Source organism: Mustela lutreola, chromosome 11, assembly GCF_030435805.1.
Source record: "Mustela lutreola isolate mMusLut2 chromosome 11, mMusLut2.pri, whole genome shotgun sequence".
In the NCBI taxonomy this organism is placed as follows: Eukaryota; Metazoa; Chordata; class Mammalia; order Carnivora; family Mustelidae; genus Mustela; species Mustela lutreola.
Window position 1 is genome coordinate 63,590,566 of NC_081300.1, and position 18,820 is coordinate 63,609,385.

The following is an 18,820-nucleotide window of genomic DNA, read 5'->3' on the forward strand; positions in this document are numbered from 1 at the left end:
CCACATTCGGTTGGTCAACTCAGCCGGAGGGCCCGCCCATATCCCCGGGCTGCGCTCTAGGTGCTGTGCCGCACAGTTCCGGCCTCAGTGCCGGGGAGTGAGAGATCGGCGTAACCATGAGGGCTCGGTGCCAGAGGTCGGGGGTGAAGGAAGAGCAGGAGGAAGAGGTGGCAGCGGCCTCTGGGCGTCTTGCTGGGCCCCCAGAGGCCGAGGAGGGTTCGGTCGTTGATTCAGACTCCGACCAGGAGATGGAAGGTGCTCTCGGGCGGGGATGAGCGCAGGCCTGTCTCCTCACCTAGGGAGCTTCTATAGCCGGGGTGGAGGGGGCAGGCTGGGGCCCAGTGAGGAAGAGATCCCTGTCCCGCAGGGAGCGCACCCCTCTGTGGGACACCTGTGGGACTGCCGGCAGCACCTCCAGCTAGCCCCGTTCCCTACTCACAATGCTCCTGGCGGTGTCAGGAGTTCCACCTTTAGAAAACGCCTCCCAAGTGAGTGATGTTAAACCCGCCAAACAGTGTAAGAAGGGGTGTCCCACCCCGGAATAGGATCAGGGCGTTTTCCCAACCCACAGGAACAACTAAGCTAATAAATGTATAGAACTTAGAATTGTTTCGATTTCTTCCCCCATAAAATATTCACAAAACATATATGTTTTGTAATCCAGTGGAAAAGACAGCATGTACTTTGAAAGGTTCTAATTCTGGCTCTGCCAGGATTAACTACTAGCTGTGTGACTTTAGGGAAAGGACTTGCTTTGTCTGACTTTCAGTTCCCTATTAGCACGGGAAGAAATACTTCTAGGGGGGAACACAGGCTGCATGGTAACATAGGGCAGAGAGTAGGCAGCTGTGTCTGGGGAGGGATCCATCCTGGGGAGGGACCCACATTTATCATCTCCCTATCTTCTTTCAGGCATCCGTGGGCCTGGAGAACTGACCAAAGACACCCTCTACCTGAGATCTTGCCAGGCCCATAGTGTTGTGCCGGCCTCCTGCTTCTTGCGCCAGGGTCGCACCCCAGAGCTGAACCTGCGGCACCGTGGCCTGGGGCCCCAGGTAACCCTGGAGAGACCCTGGAGCCAGGCTTGAAGTGACAGGACCCGTGAGACACCAGCCATGGGAGTGGCCCCTTCCTGAGCCCATACCACACACTCCCCAGCCTTTCTGTGTGTCAGACATGTACCATCCCTACATCAGGGTGAGAGGTGGTATCAGGGCTATGACAGAATTCAGTGTGATGGTTGGGGGGTCTGCAAGGGGGCCCCTAACCGGCTGAGGGGGGGCAGCCAGGGTAGGTTCCAAGAGGTGAGATCTGGATGAAGTCTAGAAGGATAAGAAGGTGTCCCTGTCCCTTGGGCATGTGGGAAGGAGAGGGCCATCCAAGCACTGGGTGGACTGAGCCCTGGAAATGAGCCAGGGTAGTGGCCAGCTGTGTCTGGGGCCTTCACCCCTGGGAAGGACCAGGTCCCTCAGGCTCCTCTTTATCCCAGGGTGCCCGGGCTCTGGCTTCAGCATTGACCTCAAATCCCTATGTCAAGCGGCTGGACCTTCGAGACAATGGGCTCTGTGGGGCCGGCGTGGAGGCCCTGGCAGGTGCCCTGAGCAAAACCAGCATTATCTCTGGTAGGTGCTGAGCCTGGGGCAGATGGGCAGATTTGAGTCCTCCCTTTCCTGGGGGTGTGGGCTCCCCCATAGCCAGGTCTTCTCACCCATGGCCTGGTGCTGCTGGGGCAGGGGTGGGTCGGGGTGGTGTTAGTCTCTCTGTGGTGTCCCCAATGCTGGATAGTATTCCCCTCATGACCCAGCCTGCCCCCCACCCCCTCCTCTTCTGGCCAACAACCCCCTGCTTATGATGGCCTCCTATTGCCTAAATGCTGGGTGAGAGGGTCCTCTAACAGAGACACAGGCGATGGACAATGTGAGAGAGTGGAGGGCTGGGTGGAAAGAAGTGGGGCTGGATGAAAATGCCACCTCTACCACTGATGAGCTAGGAGGCCCCAGGCAACCTGCTCCTCCTCGCTGAGCCTTAGTTTTCAATCTGTGAAATGGCCCCAACAATAGCACTTAACCCCTGGGGTTGTGCTGAGTATGAAATGAAACTGCATATGAAGGGCTCAGCAAGGAGCCCGGCTCACATACATGCTCTATGCACTGGTCACCTGGGCTGTCATTGCCAGTTCACAGAAATGCATCGGTGAAGACTTCTGTGGGTGTGGTACATTGCTGTCAGGCAGGAATCATCCATGGGTGGTTACCTCGACATCATGGGTATCCTATACAGACCACGAAGTAGGCGGTTTGAACCCTGAGGCAAAGAAGCTTGTGGATACATGGAGGGGTTGTGGGCATCAGAGAAGCTGCCTGGGGCTTGAGGGGATGGATCTAGCTGATGTGAGGCACAGTCCCTGTGCAACCCCAAGATCGTCTGGCTGTCTCGCCTCCTCCAGTGCCTCAGGCCTGGAGATTTCGGGGATAGAGGAAGGGGGAAGAGGGCAGTACCTGGCTTTGGATCCCACTGATGGAGGACTGCTGCCAACCCCTAGATGTGGACCTGTCGGAGAACCAGATGGGAGTGGTGGGAGCCCAGGCGATCTGTGCTGCCCTCACAGTGAACCCAACCATGCAGAAGGTACAACTGGCAGGGAACGGCCTGGAGGAGCACGCAGCCCGGTACCTTGCTGAACTCCTGCTGGCTCACACAGGACTGAAATCCCTGGACCTGAGCTATAACCAGCTGAATGACCATGCAGGTAACATCCAGTCAGAGCCACCATGGGGCACCCGAGCCCATCTTCCTGGGGCAGGGGTGGGTGGAGGTTGACAGGGCCTCTCTGAACATTCATGCTCTGGCTCCTGTTTCCCATGTCCCACTTTGGCCTGCCCCTCTCCCGCTCCTTCCACACAGAACTCTTCATCCATCCCACAGATTGCCATGGACTGCTGGATGCTGATTTAGCCCCTAGTGACCTGGTTATGAACAAGACAGAGTCCCTGGCCTCAAGGAATGCCTATTAATGAGATAATTCTCCATAATTATTGGTGCAACAAAATAAACAGGGCATGAATGAATTGCCCTGATGAATTGAGATGAATGGGGATGAATGGGGACCCCTTACCTTAGGTGGCTGGGGAGGGCCCTGTGAGATGACATTTCAGCTGAAATGTGCAGGGTAGGAAAAAATCAGCCATGGCAAGACCAGGGAGAGAGCATTTCAAGCAGAGGAAGAGTGAACATGAAGGCTTATTTCCCAGACTGATAGATATCGGTGTGGCTGGGCTAGTGAGCCAGGAGAGAGGGGCTGTGCTGTGAGGTGAAGGGGCTGGTGGGCTCTGGGTGAAGAGGTGGAGGGCTGCAGGCCTACAAATTGGCAAAAGGCATGAAGATCTTATTGCAGGTGCTGTGGAAGACATTGATTGGATTCCTTGATCTCACCACTTTTATGCCCAGGGCCTTTGCAGAGGCTATCTGCTTTGCCAGGAGCATGTACCTGTCTGTCTTCAACCACTCCAATCAATTATAGGAATCAGTTGGGACCAGAGGTTAGGAACACGGATTCCTCCTGGGCCCTAAACCTGCTGAACCAGAATCTTGGCGGGGCAGAGCCCATGCATCTACATTTTAATAGGTGCCTTAGGAGATTTGTCTGATCAAGAAAATTTGGGAAACACTGTTCTGTCTCAAGCAGCTTAGAGTAGAGGTGGTACCAACCTTGGCCTTCGAGGATTAGCCTTAGAATTTAACTGCCAGATAGCTTGTTTACCTTTTAAGAAAATTACTATGAGAAGTCTGTGAAATTAAAAAAGAAGTTGAAGGGATGGCTCATTCAGTTAAGCACCTGGCTTCAGCTCAGGTCATGATCCCAGGGTCCTGGGATCGAGCCCCTCGTTGGATTCCCTGCTTAGTGGGGAGTCTGCTTCTCCCTCTCCCTCACTAATTCTCTCTCTCTCTCAAATAAATAAATAAAATCATTTCAGACTTCCAACAAACTAAGTATAGGTGTCCCCCTGGGCCATCACAGTGAAAAGGCGAGCACTGGAGAGGCAGCCAGGAAGGACAAGGCAGGAAGCTAAGGCCCTGTGAAGGCTACACAATGAGGTAGGGTGGTCTTCAGCTCAGAAAAGAAAAACTCAGCAGGAACATTTTGTTTCCTCAAGTGGGGATTTGTGGGTGGGGCTGACTCCCTTGAAGGGTAAAGAGCTTGGGTGTCCATCTCCCCATCTGACCCAAGGCAAAGGTAGCACCTACCTCATGGTTAGCTACAGACGTCATGGTCATGAAGTCTAAGCATGGAAATTTCAAGAGGCCAATTCATGTATGTAGAGGAAACTTTTCATCTTCTAGTTGTTCAGCAAAGAAGGGGCTTACCTACAAAGCGGAAACCACCTCCCTCTCCTCCCAGTACTAGAAGTATCTGAGGAAGGGGGAAAGTACGTACCTGTAACTGAGAATCTGTGGGTATCAGACCAAGTGCTGGGTTGGGAATCCAGAGTCCTGTTCTCAGGGAGGCTGCCCAGAGAGTCCCAGCTGGCTGCCTTGCAGGGAGCTCTCCAAGGTCCTAAAGCATCTTTCCGCAGTGGGTTCTGGCCAAGCAGGCTATCTTTTCTTCCTTCCTTCCTTCCTTCCTTCCTTCCTTCCTTCCTCCCTCTCTCCCTCCCTTCCTTTCTTCCTACCTTCCTTCCCTTTCTTCCTTCCTTTCCTTTCTTTTCTTCTTTTCTTACCCTAAGAATTTATTTTTAAACGATCTCTGCACCCAAGTTCAATCCCGAGATCAAGAGTTGCATGCTCTACTGACTGACCCAGGCAGGCACCCCTGAGCAAGGTAGTTCTGCTCAGTTAGAGCATATGTTTTTCCTCTGTCCTTCTTCAAACCAGCCTTATTAAACCACATGAGGAGCTGAGGCCATGGAGAGTGTTCCAGTTCATATTCTTTTTTTTTTTTTTAAGATTTTATTTATTTATTTGACAGACAGAAATCACAAATAGGCAGAGAGGCAGGCAGAGAGAGAGAGAGAGAGAGGAGGAAGCAGGCTTCCCACTGAGCAGAGAGCCCGATGTGGGGCTTGATCCCAGGACCCCGGAATCATGACCTGAGCTGAAGGCAGAGGCTTTAACCCACTGAGCCACCGAGGTGCCCCCCAGTTCATATTCTTGAGAGACTTCTGGGCTGTTGGGAGAGACTGACCAGGCAAAGAGAGGTCATTAGACCAAGGCCTGGAAGAATGGAAGCACATTGGACATGGGGCTCAAGGCAGCACAACCCAGCTGGGCAGGCAAGGCTTCCTGATGCTGTGAGCCCCAGTTAGAAGGATGAGGAGCTGTTATCCAGGTGAAGAGGGGGTCAGGAGTCTACCCAGGGGGACAACCCTGAGTCATATTGGTGCTGGTGCTTTTGAGCACTGGGAGCAGGTCAGACTGGCTGAATCCTGACAGAGTAGAGAACATGGTGGGTGGTGGAACTTCTGTCCATTTTTATATGCTAAAAATCTCTCAAGGTCTCTTACCCTGCACTGCTACTTCCTTTTCTCTCCCACAAGTGCCTTCTCTCCACACAGCTGCACCAGCCTCCTCACCTCTCTGCCCCCGCCCACCTCAGTCCATACCCTACACCTGCCACTAAGGAGCCCAGCTTTGTCATTTCTTAAAGCCTCACCACTAACTGGTTGGTGCCCCCAAAGACTTGGCCCAGCATTGAAGCCTCTCAGCCTCTCTCTAGTGCCCATCACTCTTACCTCATTTCAGTGGCTTCCCGCCGGCCTGCCAGGCCTGTGGGCATTTCCACAAGTGCTTCGCGCTCCTCATGCCTCCACACATTTGCAGTTTCCTGTGTGTGTTCTCTGCTGTTGTGTGCCTACACAGGTGGTGAGACCCTCAATCTTAAAGGTTATCTCTCTGTCCTCACTGTCCTGACATCCCCACCTAAGGCTGGGTTTGTCCCTACCCTGTTCCAACACATCCCTGTTTGTAGTCTATGATACCTCATATTCCATTAATTTGTATTTATAGTTGGACATGGATTTGAACTTCATGGGTCCACTTATATGCAAGTTTTTTATAAATACAGTATTATATATGTATTTTCTCTGTTGATTTTCTTTTTAAAGATTTATTTATTTATTTTAGAGAGAGAGATAGAGAAATTGGGAGCATACAGTGGGAAGGGAGAGAGAGAATCTCAAGCAGGCTCCGCACCCAGTGTGGAGCCCGGCATGGGGTTTGATCTCACGACCCTGTGGTCATGACCTGAGCTGAAATCAATGGTCAGACACTCAACCAACTGAGCCACCTAGGTGCCCCCCTATGATTTTCTCAGTAATATATTTTTTTATTTGACAGAGAGAGAGATCACAAGTAGGCAGAGAGGCAGGCAGAGAGAGGGGGAAGCAGGCTCCCTGCTGAGCAGAGAGCCTGATGCGGGGCTCAATCTCAGGACCCTGGGACCAGGACCTGAGCTGAAGGCAGAGGCTTAACCCACTGAGCCACTCAGGCACCCCTCAATAATATTTTCTTTAGCTTACTTTATTTTAAGAATATAGCATCTAATATATATATCTTACCAAATGTGTTAATCAACACTTAATGTTCTCAGTAAGGTTTTCTTTCTGATCAACAGTAGGTGTCAGTTGTTGAGGCTTGGGGGAGTCAAAGTTACATGAAGATTTTCAACTGTACAGGGGTTTGTGCCCCAACCCCATGTTGTTCAAGAATCAACTGGGGGTGCCTGGGTGGCTCGGTGGGTTAAAGCCTCTGCCTTCGGCTCAGGTCATGATTCCAGGGTCCTGGGATCCAGCCCTTCATCAGGCTCTCTGCTCAGCAGGAAGCCTGCTTCCCCACCTCACACACCACCCCCTCAGGCCTCTCTGCCTACTTGTGATCTCTGTATGTCAAATAAATAAATAAAATCTTAAAAAAAAAAAGAATCAACTGTATCTCCCCTATTAAATGTGAATTCCTTGAGGACAGGGCAGGACCATATTGTGTGCACCCTGGTGCCTGTGTGCCTCTCAACTTGGTGACCCTGTCACCCAGTAGAGACCCTGGCACACCACTGTCATTAGTATCATTTTTTGAAGGAATGTACAGAATGAGTAAGACCTGTCTTGATGTTTCTGAAGGGGAGATACTTGGACCAGCCCTGGCAGAAAATACAGGACTCACTGAGCTTAATATAAGCTGGAATCACCTTCGAGGACCAGGAGCTGTAGCCTTTGCTAGGGGACTGGAGGTATGAACAGCCCTACAACCTGTCTACCCTTCTGGCCTGTCCTGTGGGGACAGGTCTCCCAGGTACCAGCTCCCTGTCTCTACAGCTCTTCAGAAATGAGCGTTGGATCTTTTAAGAAGAGCTTGCAAAATATTTTGTTTGGTGATTTCAATTTTCCCAGCCCCATTTCACGACTCCAAAACACCATGCTTGTTCTTGTGATGCTTCCTGAAGGGTCTATGATTGAATGTTCCATACCTTCTCCGGATATTATAGATATTATAGGCATATGGTTGGTGGGGGACGTCATGCGGTCTGGTGCTCATTGAGGGCATATGCAGATGTTTCTCTGAGGTGACACCCTGCACCCTTGGGTCCTGCACATGCTCTGAAACATACCACTTGCTTCCTTGGATCTTGTGGTTCCTAGGTCTCGGGAATGGGTGGCTCCTAGCCCCTGCCAGGATGTCCCTAGTGCCGGCTCCCTTTGTGGGGTTCTCCTCAGGAAATGGAAGCAGCTGCCTTGCTTGGCCCACTCCTCTGGGGCTGACCTGGGGATCCTGCTCCACAAGTGGCAGGTCAGGCTTTGTTTTCCCAGTGCAGCCACAAGTTCCTACCCTTCTCCCCATCACAGTCCCCCAACAACCCTTCCCTGGAGCCCCTTTGGGATCCTGCTCTGTGCCTCAGAGAACCTTCCCTTGGGTCCCCAAGTGGATGTGAGCCAGATCATCAAGTCTGTCTCTGAGGGTCATCCACACCCACCCTTGGTGCTGTGCTCCCATTCATTCAGGTCTCCTGGCCACCATCATTCCAGCCACAAGATTCTTACCTGGAACCTCCAACCTTCTGCTCTCGGTCTGTGTTTTTTTGCTCCTCAGGCCTCCTGGGCTGTGAGGCTGTGGTCCCTGGCCACCTTCCCGGGGGGCAGGGGGCGAGGTAGTGGTCTCCTGGCTTCACTCTTGCATTCCAGGCAAACATCTTCCTCAGAGTCCTGGACATCTCATACAATGGCTTTGGAGATCCTGGAGCATCCGCAGTGGGTGAGGCACTTAAGACCAACAACGTGTTGGAGGAACTCAGCATGAGGTGAGGTATATAAAGTGGTCCCTGGTGCCTGTGTGGCTCAGTCAGTTAAGCCACTGCCTTCGGCTCAGGTCATGATCTCTGGGTCCTGGGATTAAGTCCCACATTGGGCTCCTTGCTCAGCAGGGAGTCTGCTTCTCTCTCCACCTTTGCCTGCCACTCTGCCTGCTTGTGCACTCTCTCTCTCTCTCTCTGACAAATAAATAAATACAATCTTTAAAAAAGAAAAATAAAGTGGTCTCTGTGTCACAGCCTCCACGTCCAAAGTCACCTGAGCCCTCAGGGACTCCAAGATCTTCCTGCTGTTTACCACCTTAATCCGCAAACATACCACAATCTAAATGATGGGGCTTGAGCCACAATCCAAGAGCACCCAGCTCTGGCCCCCTCACTCAAGTTCAGCATTGTCCTTTGGGTCTTATAATTCCTGCTGCATAGGCGGGGGCTGAGAATTGAAAACATATATGTAAAACAGCTTCAGTAGAGGGGTGCCAAGGTGGCTCAGTCGGTTAAGCATCTGATTCTTGATCTCAGCTCTCAGCTCAGGTCTCAATCTCAGGGTGGAGAGTTCAAGCCACGCACTGGGCTCCGTGCTTGGCATGGGAACCTACTTCAAAACAAAGCAAAACAAACAAACAAATAAATAAACAAAACATCTTCAGCAGAGACTGGTGTGGGGGAGCACTCATGTTCTGCTCGGCAGATGACTGCTGGGGGCCTGCCATGTGTGATTTGCTGTTGCAGGCGCAGGCAGCATCCCAGCCCTGGGCAAGTAATCAGAGCAGAGGCAGCAAACCACAGAGAAAGAGAGAGGCAGAAGCCCAGTAGGTCCTGGGCTGTGTGGCTTAGCACTTCCCCTGGGGGTGCTGCTGGAGTGAGCAGGGTCTGCCTGACGCAATTCTGTCCTTCCCATGGAAGGAGCTAAGGCCAGAAGAGGCTATGAGACATGCTGGAATTCGAAGCCAGAACTGGGGCCTGAGAGGTCAGAGGAGAGAGGGACTGGCTCGGAGCTAAAGTGGCCAAGAGAGGTGCTGGGGCCAGAGCTTAGGTCCATCTGGAGAAGCAAGAGGAGAGGACGTGAGGAGGGACCTGAGTGGTTTCCAGCACAGATGCTGTCATGCTGATAGGAATGGGGTGCTGATGGCGGGGGTGGGAGGGGGACATGTGGGAGGACCTGCTAAGCTCTGAGGGCCTGGGGGCAGCAGCTGGCCTCTGCTAGGGAGGCGGGCGGTGCTCAAGGTGTTTGCTGAGTGATCTCCCTGAACACTGGGAGCCTCCAGTGAAGCAGAGTCACTAACCAGTCTTTGCATACCGACCTTCCCAGGGTCCCTGGAGCATCAGTGGAGGCTGGAATGTAAAGTCCAGCTGGGTCCATGCTCCTGCACAGCTTCTTGGAAGGTAGAAAAATGCTCATGTCTTTCTGTTGCAGCAACAACCGCATCTCTGCAGTGGGAGCCTTGAGCCTGGGCCTGGGCCTCCGGGTCAATCAGACACTGAGGATTCTTGTTGTGAGTGCTAGCCTGATGGGGGAGGTCCCACTGTACATGTCCACACAGATCCCTCCCCTGCCACGTCTCTCCACTCCTCTGGCAGTGGAGTACACAGGTTCTAAAGCCCAGATAAGGGAGGGGGGCCTCCTGGCTTCCTCTTGTGACCCCCTTCTTTCCCTTGCCATTCACTCATCCATCTCTCGCCTGACCCATGCACTTCCTCCAACTCCTCCCTCATCGTTGCTTCCCTCCCAGCTGACCTTCCTCTTTCTCAGCCCATCGGGTCAGCCAAGGTGTACTATTGGCCATAGTCAGACCTACCCAAGTCCTCATGTGCATACCAGGGTTTCCTTCCTTCAGGGTTGCCAGGGGGCTAGGAGCGCCTAGGCAGGACTGAGAGCAGAGGACAGAGAAGGGAGGGTACAACTGAGGGTGGAGAAGGTCCGTGAGGGCCACTGTGCCAATGGCAAGTGCTCAGTGGACAGCGCTGCCAGGTCCAGGGGGCATCCAGCCCCACCTGGCTTTCGGCACCCTCAACCAGCAGAGGAGCCGTGGTGTAGTCCTCCCATCCCCAGCCCAAGACTCTCTCCTCTCCCACCCACCCCTCCACCCCTGCCACCACCACCACCACCTCCCTCCCCCATACAATCCAGACCTCTCTTAAGCTCTGGATCCCCCTTTCCAGCCACCTGCTGGACAGTTCCTGGATGTCCCATGGGTACAAAGCACAATCTGAAGACATCATCTCTCTCTAAGGACTGCCTCCTGTGGGTGGGGGGTGGGGGAGACTTCCTCATGGAGTCAGAAGTGGGGGCCCAGGGCTCACCCCCCCCTTTTTTGTGAAATTTTAAAAAATATTTATTATTTGACAGGGAGAGGGACCGCAAGCAGGGGGAGTCAGAGAGGGAGAAGCAGGCTCCCCGCTGAGCAGGAAGCCCAATGTGTGGGGGGGGCTTGATCCCAGGATCCTGACCCCAGCTGAAGGCAGGCGCTTAACCACTTAACCAACTGAGCCACCCAGGCGCCCCACCCCTACCTTTCTTCCCCATGCCTTCCATCCTTCAGCTTGCTTCCTGCCGAATCCCCAGGCTCCCTGCTCCTCCTTCTCATTTCCCCTCAAGTTCTGTGGACCTGCTAGTTTCCCATCTCTGGCCCCTCCTTCCTACCCACCAGGTGATCTTTCTAGACCAGAAACCTACTCCCACCCCTCCTGGCTTTAAGCCTGTCAGCGGCTCCCCTCTGGGTAAATCCAGGCTTAGTTGTACATCCAGGCTTAGTTGTACGGCATTCCCTATGCATTAGACTCAAAGCTTTGCCATCACCCCTCTGCCTTCCACCTGTGAAGCTCATTCTCTTACCCCAAGCTGCTCTGAATTTTCTACACGTGGTGCAATCTCTTCCCTCTGTTTTGCTTCCCCGGCTCTTCTTGCTGAAATATGTAGCTCTGCATACCTCCCCTGTAAAGCTCAAGGCAGGTGTTTTAGCCCCTGCCTGACCTTTACCTCCCAAGGAGAGGTGATACACTCTCACTGCACTGAGTTTTCATGATGTTTCCTTTTCCTCTCGTCCCCAAGATGGGTGAGCTCATTAAAGGCAGGGATGTGGGACATCCTGGGTGACTCAGATGGTTAGGGGTCTGCCTTAGGCTCAGGTCTTGATCCCAGGGCCCTGGGATTGAGCTCTGCATCGGGCTCCCTGCTCGGTTCGGGAGAGCTCTGCTTCTCCCTCTCTTTCCCTACTGTTCCCCCTTTCTTGTGCTCTCTCGCTCCCTCTGTCAAATAAATAAATTTAAAAAGTAAACAAATAGAGATGCCTGGGTGGCTCAGTTGATTAAGTGGCTGCCTTCGGCTAGGGTCATGATCCCAGGGTCCTGGGATCGAGTCTTGCATCGGGCTCCTTGCTCAGCAGGAAGCTGACTTCTCTCTGCCTGCTTGTGCTCTCTTTCTCTCTGACAAGTGAATAAATAAAATAATATTTAATAAATAAAAAAATCTTTTTATAAAAAGTAAATAAATAAAGGTAGGGATGTGCCCTGTGTTTCCCTATCTTTGACATCTGGCAGAGTTGGGCATGGGGGGCTACTCAGCCAGTGTATATTCTCTTTCCCTCTTCCCTGGCTCAAGAGCTTCCTGAAGGGCATTCTGTGAGCAGAGATGACTTCTGAGCTGAGACAGTGGGGCTGTCCTGAGTCACTTCAGCAGACATGAGGAATCCCTCCTTCCCTTTGGAGTTGACCCACCAGTCTCCCTGGGCTCGGTTTTTCTCAATTGTGTGTGTGTTTCTCAGATGTCCAGGAATCCCATGCGAGGCGAAGGCTGCTTTGGAGTTCTAAAGTCTGTCCAAGAGAATCCAATGTCCGCCCTAGAACTCCTGGATTTCTCCGTAAGAGCTTTTCGTTAATCTCATCTGTGATCCTCCGGACAGCTGCATGAGTTATCATTTAGAGGCAGAAAGTGGGGATTAGAGAAATAAAGTGCCCTGCCCTGATGCTTAGTGTGGCTGAGTCTGAGAGCCACTACCCCCAGGCCAGAATTTGGATCACAGAGCCACTCTGGCTCTATTCCCACTCCAGACTGAGGGGTACCGCCATGGTCTCACCTCCAACCCCTGCCTGGGTTCTTCACTGGCCGAGATAATAGGTGGCTCAGGGGACACAAAGCCTGCTGTTCACGGATTTGCAGGTTCAGTACTTACAAAGTGTCCCTCCCCCCCCCCCAATCTGGTCTCTTCTCTCTGCAGGCAGATCATGGTGCTGGAAGAGTCACTCATGTGGCCTTGATGGAGATTAAGACTCCTTTTCATTCACTTGTGCCTTTTTTTTTTTTTTAAAGATTTTATTTATTTATTTGAGAGAGAGACAGTGAGAGAGAACATGAGCGAGGAGAAGGTCAGAGGGAGAAGCAGACTTCCCATGGAGCTGGGAGCCTGATGTGAGACTTGATCCTGGGACTCCAGGATCATGACCTGAGCTGAATGCAGTCATCCAACCAACTGAGCCACCCAGGCGCCCTGTGCCTTTTTTTTTTTTTTAAGATTTTATTTATTTATTTGACAGAGATCACAAGTGGGTAGAGAGGCAGGCAGAGAGAGAGGGGGAAGCAGACTCCCCACTGAGCAGAGAGCCCCATGTGGGGCTCCATCCCAGAACCCTGGGATCATGACCTGAACTGAAGGTAGAGGCTTTAACCCACTGAGCCACCCATGTGCCTTTTTAATATAGAACTTGTGCCTTTTTAATATAGAAAACTAAAAGCAATTACACATTAAGGAGAGAATTCCCAAATAGAGTTATTAAAAGTAAGTCTAGTCTTATTCTAATTCTGATTATTCTTTTTTTTTTAAAGATAGTATTTATTTGTCAGAGAGAGTGAGCACAGGCAGACAGAAAGGCAGGCAGAGGCAGAGGGAGAAGTAGGCTCCCTGCTGAGCAAGGAGCCTGATGTGGGACTTGATCCCAGGACCCTGGGATCATGACCCGAGCTGAAGGCAGCCGCTTAACCAACTGAGACACCCAGGTGTCCCTCTAATTCTGATTATTCTAATTCTGGTTGATGTCAACCCAGATTTAAGTCAAAACCTTTCCAGAGACTTTTTTTTTTTCTTTTTTTTTACAGTTCCAATCCTTCAGGCTTGGAACAACTGATGTCAGACAGCCTTATTGCTTCCTTCTGCCAGCCCAGTTTCTATAGCTCCAAAGCCAAAGATTAGCTTGCCTTGACCATGTCCCTCCTGCTCTGAGAATTCCTGTTAGCATTGGCTTTTATCATTTAAAAAAAAAAGGGGGGGGGGTGGCCCTGGCTGGCTCAGTTAGAAGAGCATGTGACTCCTGATCTCGGGGCTGTGAGTTTGAGCCCCACATTGGGTGCAGAGATCACTTAAATAAATATTTTAAAAAATAAATAAAGGGATGATATATGAAACTGTTCAGCAAAACTATGTGATTATCCAGTATAACCTATGGTTAGTATCAGGAGCATTTAATGTAATGGAAACACCACAGAGGTGAGAATCAGACAAGCCTGGGACCAAATCCTGAGGCATCAATATGGGATCTTCTTTTTTTTTTTTTTTTTTTTTTTTTAAGATTTTTAAATTTTATTTATTTGACAGAGAGATCACAAGTAGGCAGAGAGGTGGGCAGAGAGAGAGGAGGAAGCAGGCTCCCCGCTGAGGAGAGAGCCCGATGCAGGGCTTGATCCCAGGACACTGGGATCATGACCTGAGCCAAGGCAGAGGCTTTAACCCACTGAGCCACCCAGGTGCCCCAATACGGGATCTTCTGAATTGGAGAGTATTACTAGTCTAGATGCAATGTAGTATTTTCCTGTTCCTTAACTGTTATTAGTCTAATCTCCCCAGCCTAGATTTTCTCCTCAGCTTTAAGAGAAATAATTCTTTTTCTTTTTTTAAAAGATTTTATTTATGTATTTGACGGAGACAGAGAGCACAAGCAGGCAGAGTATCAGGCAGAGGAGAGAGAGACGCAGACTCTGCTGAACAGAGAGCCCAACTCGGGATTTGATCTCAGGACCCTGGGATCATGACCTGAGCCAAAAGCAAATGCTTAGGGGCACCTGGGTGGCTCAGTGGGTTAAAGCCTCTGCCTTCGGCTCAGGTCATGATCTCAGGGTCCTGGGATCGAGCCCCACATTGGGCTCTCTGCTCGGCAGAGAGCCTGCTTCCTCTTCTCCCTCCACCTGCCTCTCTGCCTACTTGTGATCTCTGTCAAATAAATAAATAAAATATTAAAAAAAAAAAAAAGCAAATGCTTAACTGACTGAGCCACCCAAGTGCCCCTAAGGGAAACAATTCCGAATCCTGACAGTTCATGTAAAACCCTTCCCAGGTTTCTGTCTTGTCTATAGGTGAAATGGGGCTAAAATCTTACAGCTAGGCTCATCATGAAGAGGGGATGAGCTAGCAGACCCCACAGGAAAGGCCTGTGTAGAGAAAGACCCCATTGATGCTAGTATTCCTCTCCTCACTCCCCTTGCTTTTCATTTGTTATTGAGGAATAACGTCTATCCTGAAAAGTGCAGCTGGATTAGGGCTGTGAATTTCCACAGACAGAACACACCTATGCAATCAGCCCCCAGATCAAAAAATAGTGCAGGCCCCAAGTTGCTCCCCTGGAACCACTTCCCTTTTCTACTTTAATGTTTTGGGGAGTAATGACATTGTCATTCATATGAGAGAAGCTGCCCTAAGATGTTTCTGCAAAACCTTGTGTGTATAAGTGAAAAACAGTGACGTTCTCGGAAGGTGATGCTGTACCGCCTTGTAATGGGTTTCTCCGCAGGAGATCCAAGTGGACAGAGAGTTTGATGACCTTGCCAGCTCAGTGAAGGTACTGCTTCCAGCACTCCATGTAAAGACTGCTGCCCACAGAGTGAAATACAAAAAGGAGTTACCATCAGTCCTCACCCCATCCCTACCAGTGTCTGTCCCTAAGTGACTGTAGTAGGTGGTTTCCTCATTTCACATTGGCCACTTCAACGTCGAGGGTTCTTGGCCTCACAATGCCTTATTACCACTCGAGTCTGCAGTGAGTCCCCATGTCAACCAGGTAGTAGTCCTGTTGAGCCCATCTTGATGAAATTTTGGATACCTGTACCCTCCTCTCCATCCCATGGCCTCTGTTAACGCAGAGACTGGGTCTTCCTTCGTTCCTGCTAATTTGTGTAACTTGTACTGTGTGCTACATATTGAGCTGGGTATGGGGTCAGAGATGTCCAAAGTCTCTGCTCTGGTGACTTCAAGAGACAATCAAAGTACAAACTCAACTTGCCAGAATGCAAACCGACCCAACTTTTCTGGCAGGCGATTTATCATCATGCACACGGGGCTTAAAATCGTCTGTGCTCATTGATTCAATGGTCTGCAGAAATAACCAGAGCTGCATAAAAACACTGATCTCCAGAGATGTTCAATGAAATGCTGTTTATATGATGAGAATTGGAAATAATCAAAATGCCCACTGGGCACCTAGGTGGCTCAGTGGGTTAAAGCCTCTGCCTTCGGCTCAGGTCATGATCTCAGGGTCCTGGGATCGAGCCCCGCATCGGAATCTCTGTTCAGCAGGGAGCCTGCCTCCCCCTCTCTCTCTGCCTGCCTCTCTGCCTACTTGTGATCTCTGTCTGTCAAATAAATAAAGTAAAAATCTTTAAAAAAAAAAATAAAGAAGTTGCCTAGAGTTGGGGAGATGGGAGGGACTGGGAGCTGACAGTGAAAGGACAGGGGTTTTTTTGGGAGGTGATCAAAATGTTCTAAAGCTGATTGTGGTTGCACAAGTATGAATATACTATGAACTACTGGATTGTACACCACTTTAAATGGGTGAATTGTCGGGTGCCTAGCTGGCTCAGTTGGGAGAGTTTGATTTCTGGGTTGTGAGTTCAAGCCCCACAATTACTTAAAAATTCAAAAAAATCTTTTAAAAAGGGTGAATTGTATAGTATGTGAATTATATCTCAAGAAAGCTGTTACCAGGGCGCCTGGGTGGCTCAGTGGGTTAAAGCCGCTGCCTTCGGCTCAGGTCATGGTCTCAGGGTCCTGGGATCGAGTCCCACATCGGGCTCTCTGCTCTCTGCTCTCTCTCTCTCTCTCTGCCTGCCTCTCCATCTACTTGTGATCTCTCTCTGTCAAATAAATAAATAAAATCTTAAAAAAAAAAAAGCTATTACCAAAACAAAACAAACCCTATTGTTGTGTCCAGATTGTGTAAAAAACATGTAGAAGTGTATATATGCAGGAAAAAACACTAAAAAGAACCCCTGACATATTAAAATGTTTATTAATGACCCTGGGGTTGAGCCCCAGGTCAGACTCCCTACTCAGCTGGAAGTCTGCTTATCTCCCTCTCCCTCTGCTTGTGCTCTCTTTCTCTCTAAAATAATAAATGTTTTTGAAAAATAAAAATAAAATGTGATAGAGGCTATAATTCAATTATTTTTGTGGTACAGTTGGAGCCCTGAGATGGGAGGGTACTATAGACTAAATTGAGTCTTCACCCTCAATTCCTATGTTGAAGCCCAAACCCCAGTGTGACTGTATTTGGAGATAGGAGGTAACTGATGTTAAATGAGGTCATATGAGTTGGGCCCTAATCTGTTAATATTAGTGTTCTTAAAAAAGAAACACCAGAGAGCTGTAGGCAGATACAGCAAGAAGGCAGCCTTTAGCAAGTCAGGAAGACAGACCTTGCTTGAGACCAACCCTTCCAGAACTTGACATTGCACTTCTAGCCTCCAGAACTGTGAAAAAATAAACCTCTGTGCTTAAGCTAACCATAAGTCTATGGTGTTTTGCTATGGCAGGTGAGCTAAGATAGAAGGATTCACTCTCCTGGGGAGAAGCAGGGAAGATTGCTCCTAATTTCTGTGACTCTCCCCTGACCTCCCTCCATCTCCCTCCTTCCTGTTGTCAAAGTTGCCTTTCTAAGGGCAGACCTAATCATACTGTTTGCATGTTCCCAAGGCCTACAGAAAAATTCCAGCTCCTCTGTCTTGTGTGTCCCACTGCAGGGGTTGAGTTCTCCATCCTTCTCTAAGAAGAAGATAAGGGTCTGCTCCAACACACTCTGGGGAATCGCCAGAAAGGGTGTGGCATTTGGGTGACAAACTGAGAGTATGCCAGAGTTCCTCTTACTCTGCTCTTCTCAAAAATAAATACACATTGGATCCTAAAGAAAGTTGAGTCAAGCTTTATGGAATGAATCAGGTAATTATTCCAAAGTCTCCCAAAATGGACACTGAGCTCCAACCCAGCTCTTGGGGGTGTAGGGGAGGCTGGGGTATACCTTTCCACTCCCTTGTTTCTAGAAACTCAGTTCATATTAAAGAAGGAACCAAATCCTAACTGGTTCCCGGGTGCTGGATAGCAAAGGCCTTTCTACACCAGAAATGGGGTGGACAAGAAAGAGGGTGCAGACTTTAGGTAAAAAGCTGGCATCCATCTTGCTAGTTCAGATGAAAGAATGAACACTAGAGGTCAAATCCTCCACAAGCACCGCTCGACCTGCTAGGGAATGGAGCAGGCCCAAGAGACAGAAATGTTCACTTATTCAAAGGATCATGACCCCACTGCTTACTCACAGAACAGTTAGGCATCTAGATGCAACTGATCAGCACTGTCCCAAACACACAATCATCAGGTGCTCCTAATAAAACCTCTAACCTAGGGGCGCCTGGGTGGCTCAGTGGGTTGAGCCGCTGCCTTCAGCTCGGGTCATGATCTCAGCGTCCTGGAATCGAATCCCGCGTTGGGCTCTCTGCTCAGCGGGGAGCCTGCTTCCTCCTCTCTCTCTGCCTGCCTGTGATCTCTCTCTGTCAAATAAATAAATAAAATCTTTAAAAAAAATAAATAAAACCTCTAACCTAAGAAATAGGTTTTTCAGATTCCAAGTCTCCCGAGATAGAGCACACTTCCGTGGATGGGAGGAAGCCACCTCACGTAACAAAGTAACGTCTGTGAACATGATTTCATGAGCTTCCGATCAACAGCGTCCACCTTCTCAGGAGACCCCTGACCCAAATTTTGCCCTTAAAAATCCTCCTTATAAGGCATCAGGAAGTTCGGGACTTTGAGCATTGGTTTCCCATTCTTCTGGGCGGCACCCCACCAATAAATAGTCTATCTTCACGGCGAAAGTTCGGTGCCAGTCCTTTACTGGCTAGCTGGGCAGGGTGAAGCAACTGTCCTATGGATTGGTTACAGGTAGATGATGGGCAGACCTCCAGGAGGGTGGTCATGTTTGCAAAGATCTGAATCAGGAACAGGCAGATGAATGGGCCTGAGGATCCAAGTGAGAAGGCGACACAATCTTGACTTGAAGCCATTCGCACACTGGGGGCTTAAACGCATGAAAATGTCCAGTGCCCGACGCAGGGAAAACCACCGCCACTCCAACCTAAAGGCCGAGGAGGCACAAGAACTCTCCGCCTTTGGCTCGGCGGTAGCCTTCCCGCCACAGCCGTATCCAATCTGAAGGCACCATACTCCGGGAGTCAAGCAATGGCCAATCGGAAGCGGGATTCCAGGCTTCGGT

At 50.3% G+C, this 18,820-nt stretch overlaps 1 protein-coding gene across 4 annotated transcripts; it reads left to right on the top strand.

The window, feature by feature from the left end:
* The first annotated feature begins 51 nt into the window (after positions 1 to 51).
* Positions 52 to 18,624, top strand: LRRC74B (leucine rich repeat containing 74B). Of its 4 annotated transcripts, XR_009345729.1 has the most exons (10): positions 263 to 488; positions 913 to 1,055; positions 1,490 to 1,622; positions 2,543 to 2,749; positions 7,113 to 7,222; positions 8,142 to 8,287; positions 9,714 to 9,792; positions 12,061 to 12,156; positions 17,298 to 17,493; positions 18,490 to 18,624. XR_009345729.1 is itself a non-coding variant. In XM_059138651.1 (9 exons), the coding sequence occupies exons 1-9, from the start codon at positions 117 to 119 to the stop codon at positions 15,227 to 15,229; spliced, it is 1,209 nt and encodes a 402-aa protein (XP_058994634.1). In that variant the 5' UTR covers positions 52 to 116; the 3' UTR covers positions 15,230 to 16,677. The 4 variants fall into 4 exon arrangements, 3 of the variants coding, with proteins under 3 accessions (XP_058994634.1, XP_058994635.1, XP_058994633.1); XM_059138651.1 differs by lacking the exons at positions 263 to 488; positions 17,298 to 17,493; positions 18,490 to 18,624 and adding exons at positions 52 to 255; positions 15,074 to 16,677; XM_059138652.1 differs by lacking the exons at positions 263 to 488; positions 17,298 to 17,493; positions 18,490 to 18,624 and adding exons at positions 53 to 255; positions 15,074 to 16,677 and having other exon boundaries at positions 8,172 to 8,287.
* Positions 18,625 to 18,820: the final 196 nt, after the last annotated feature.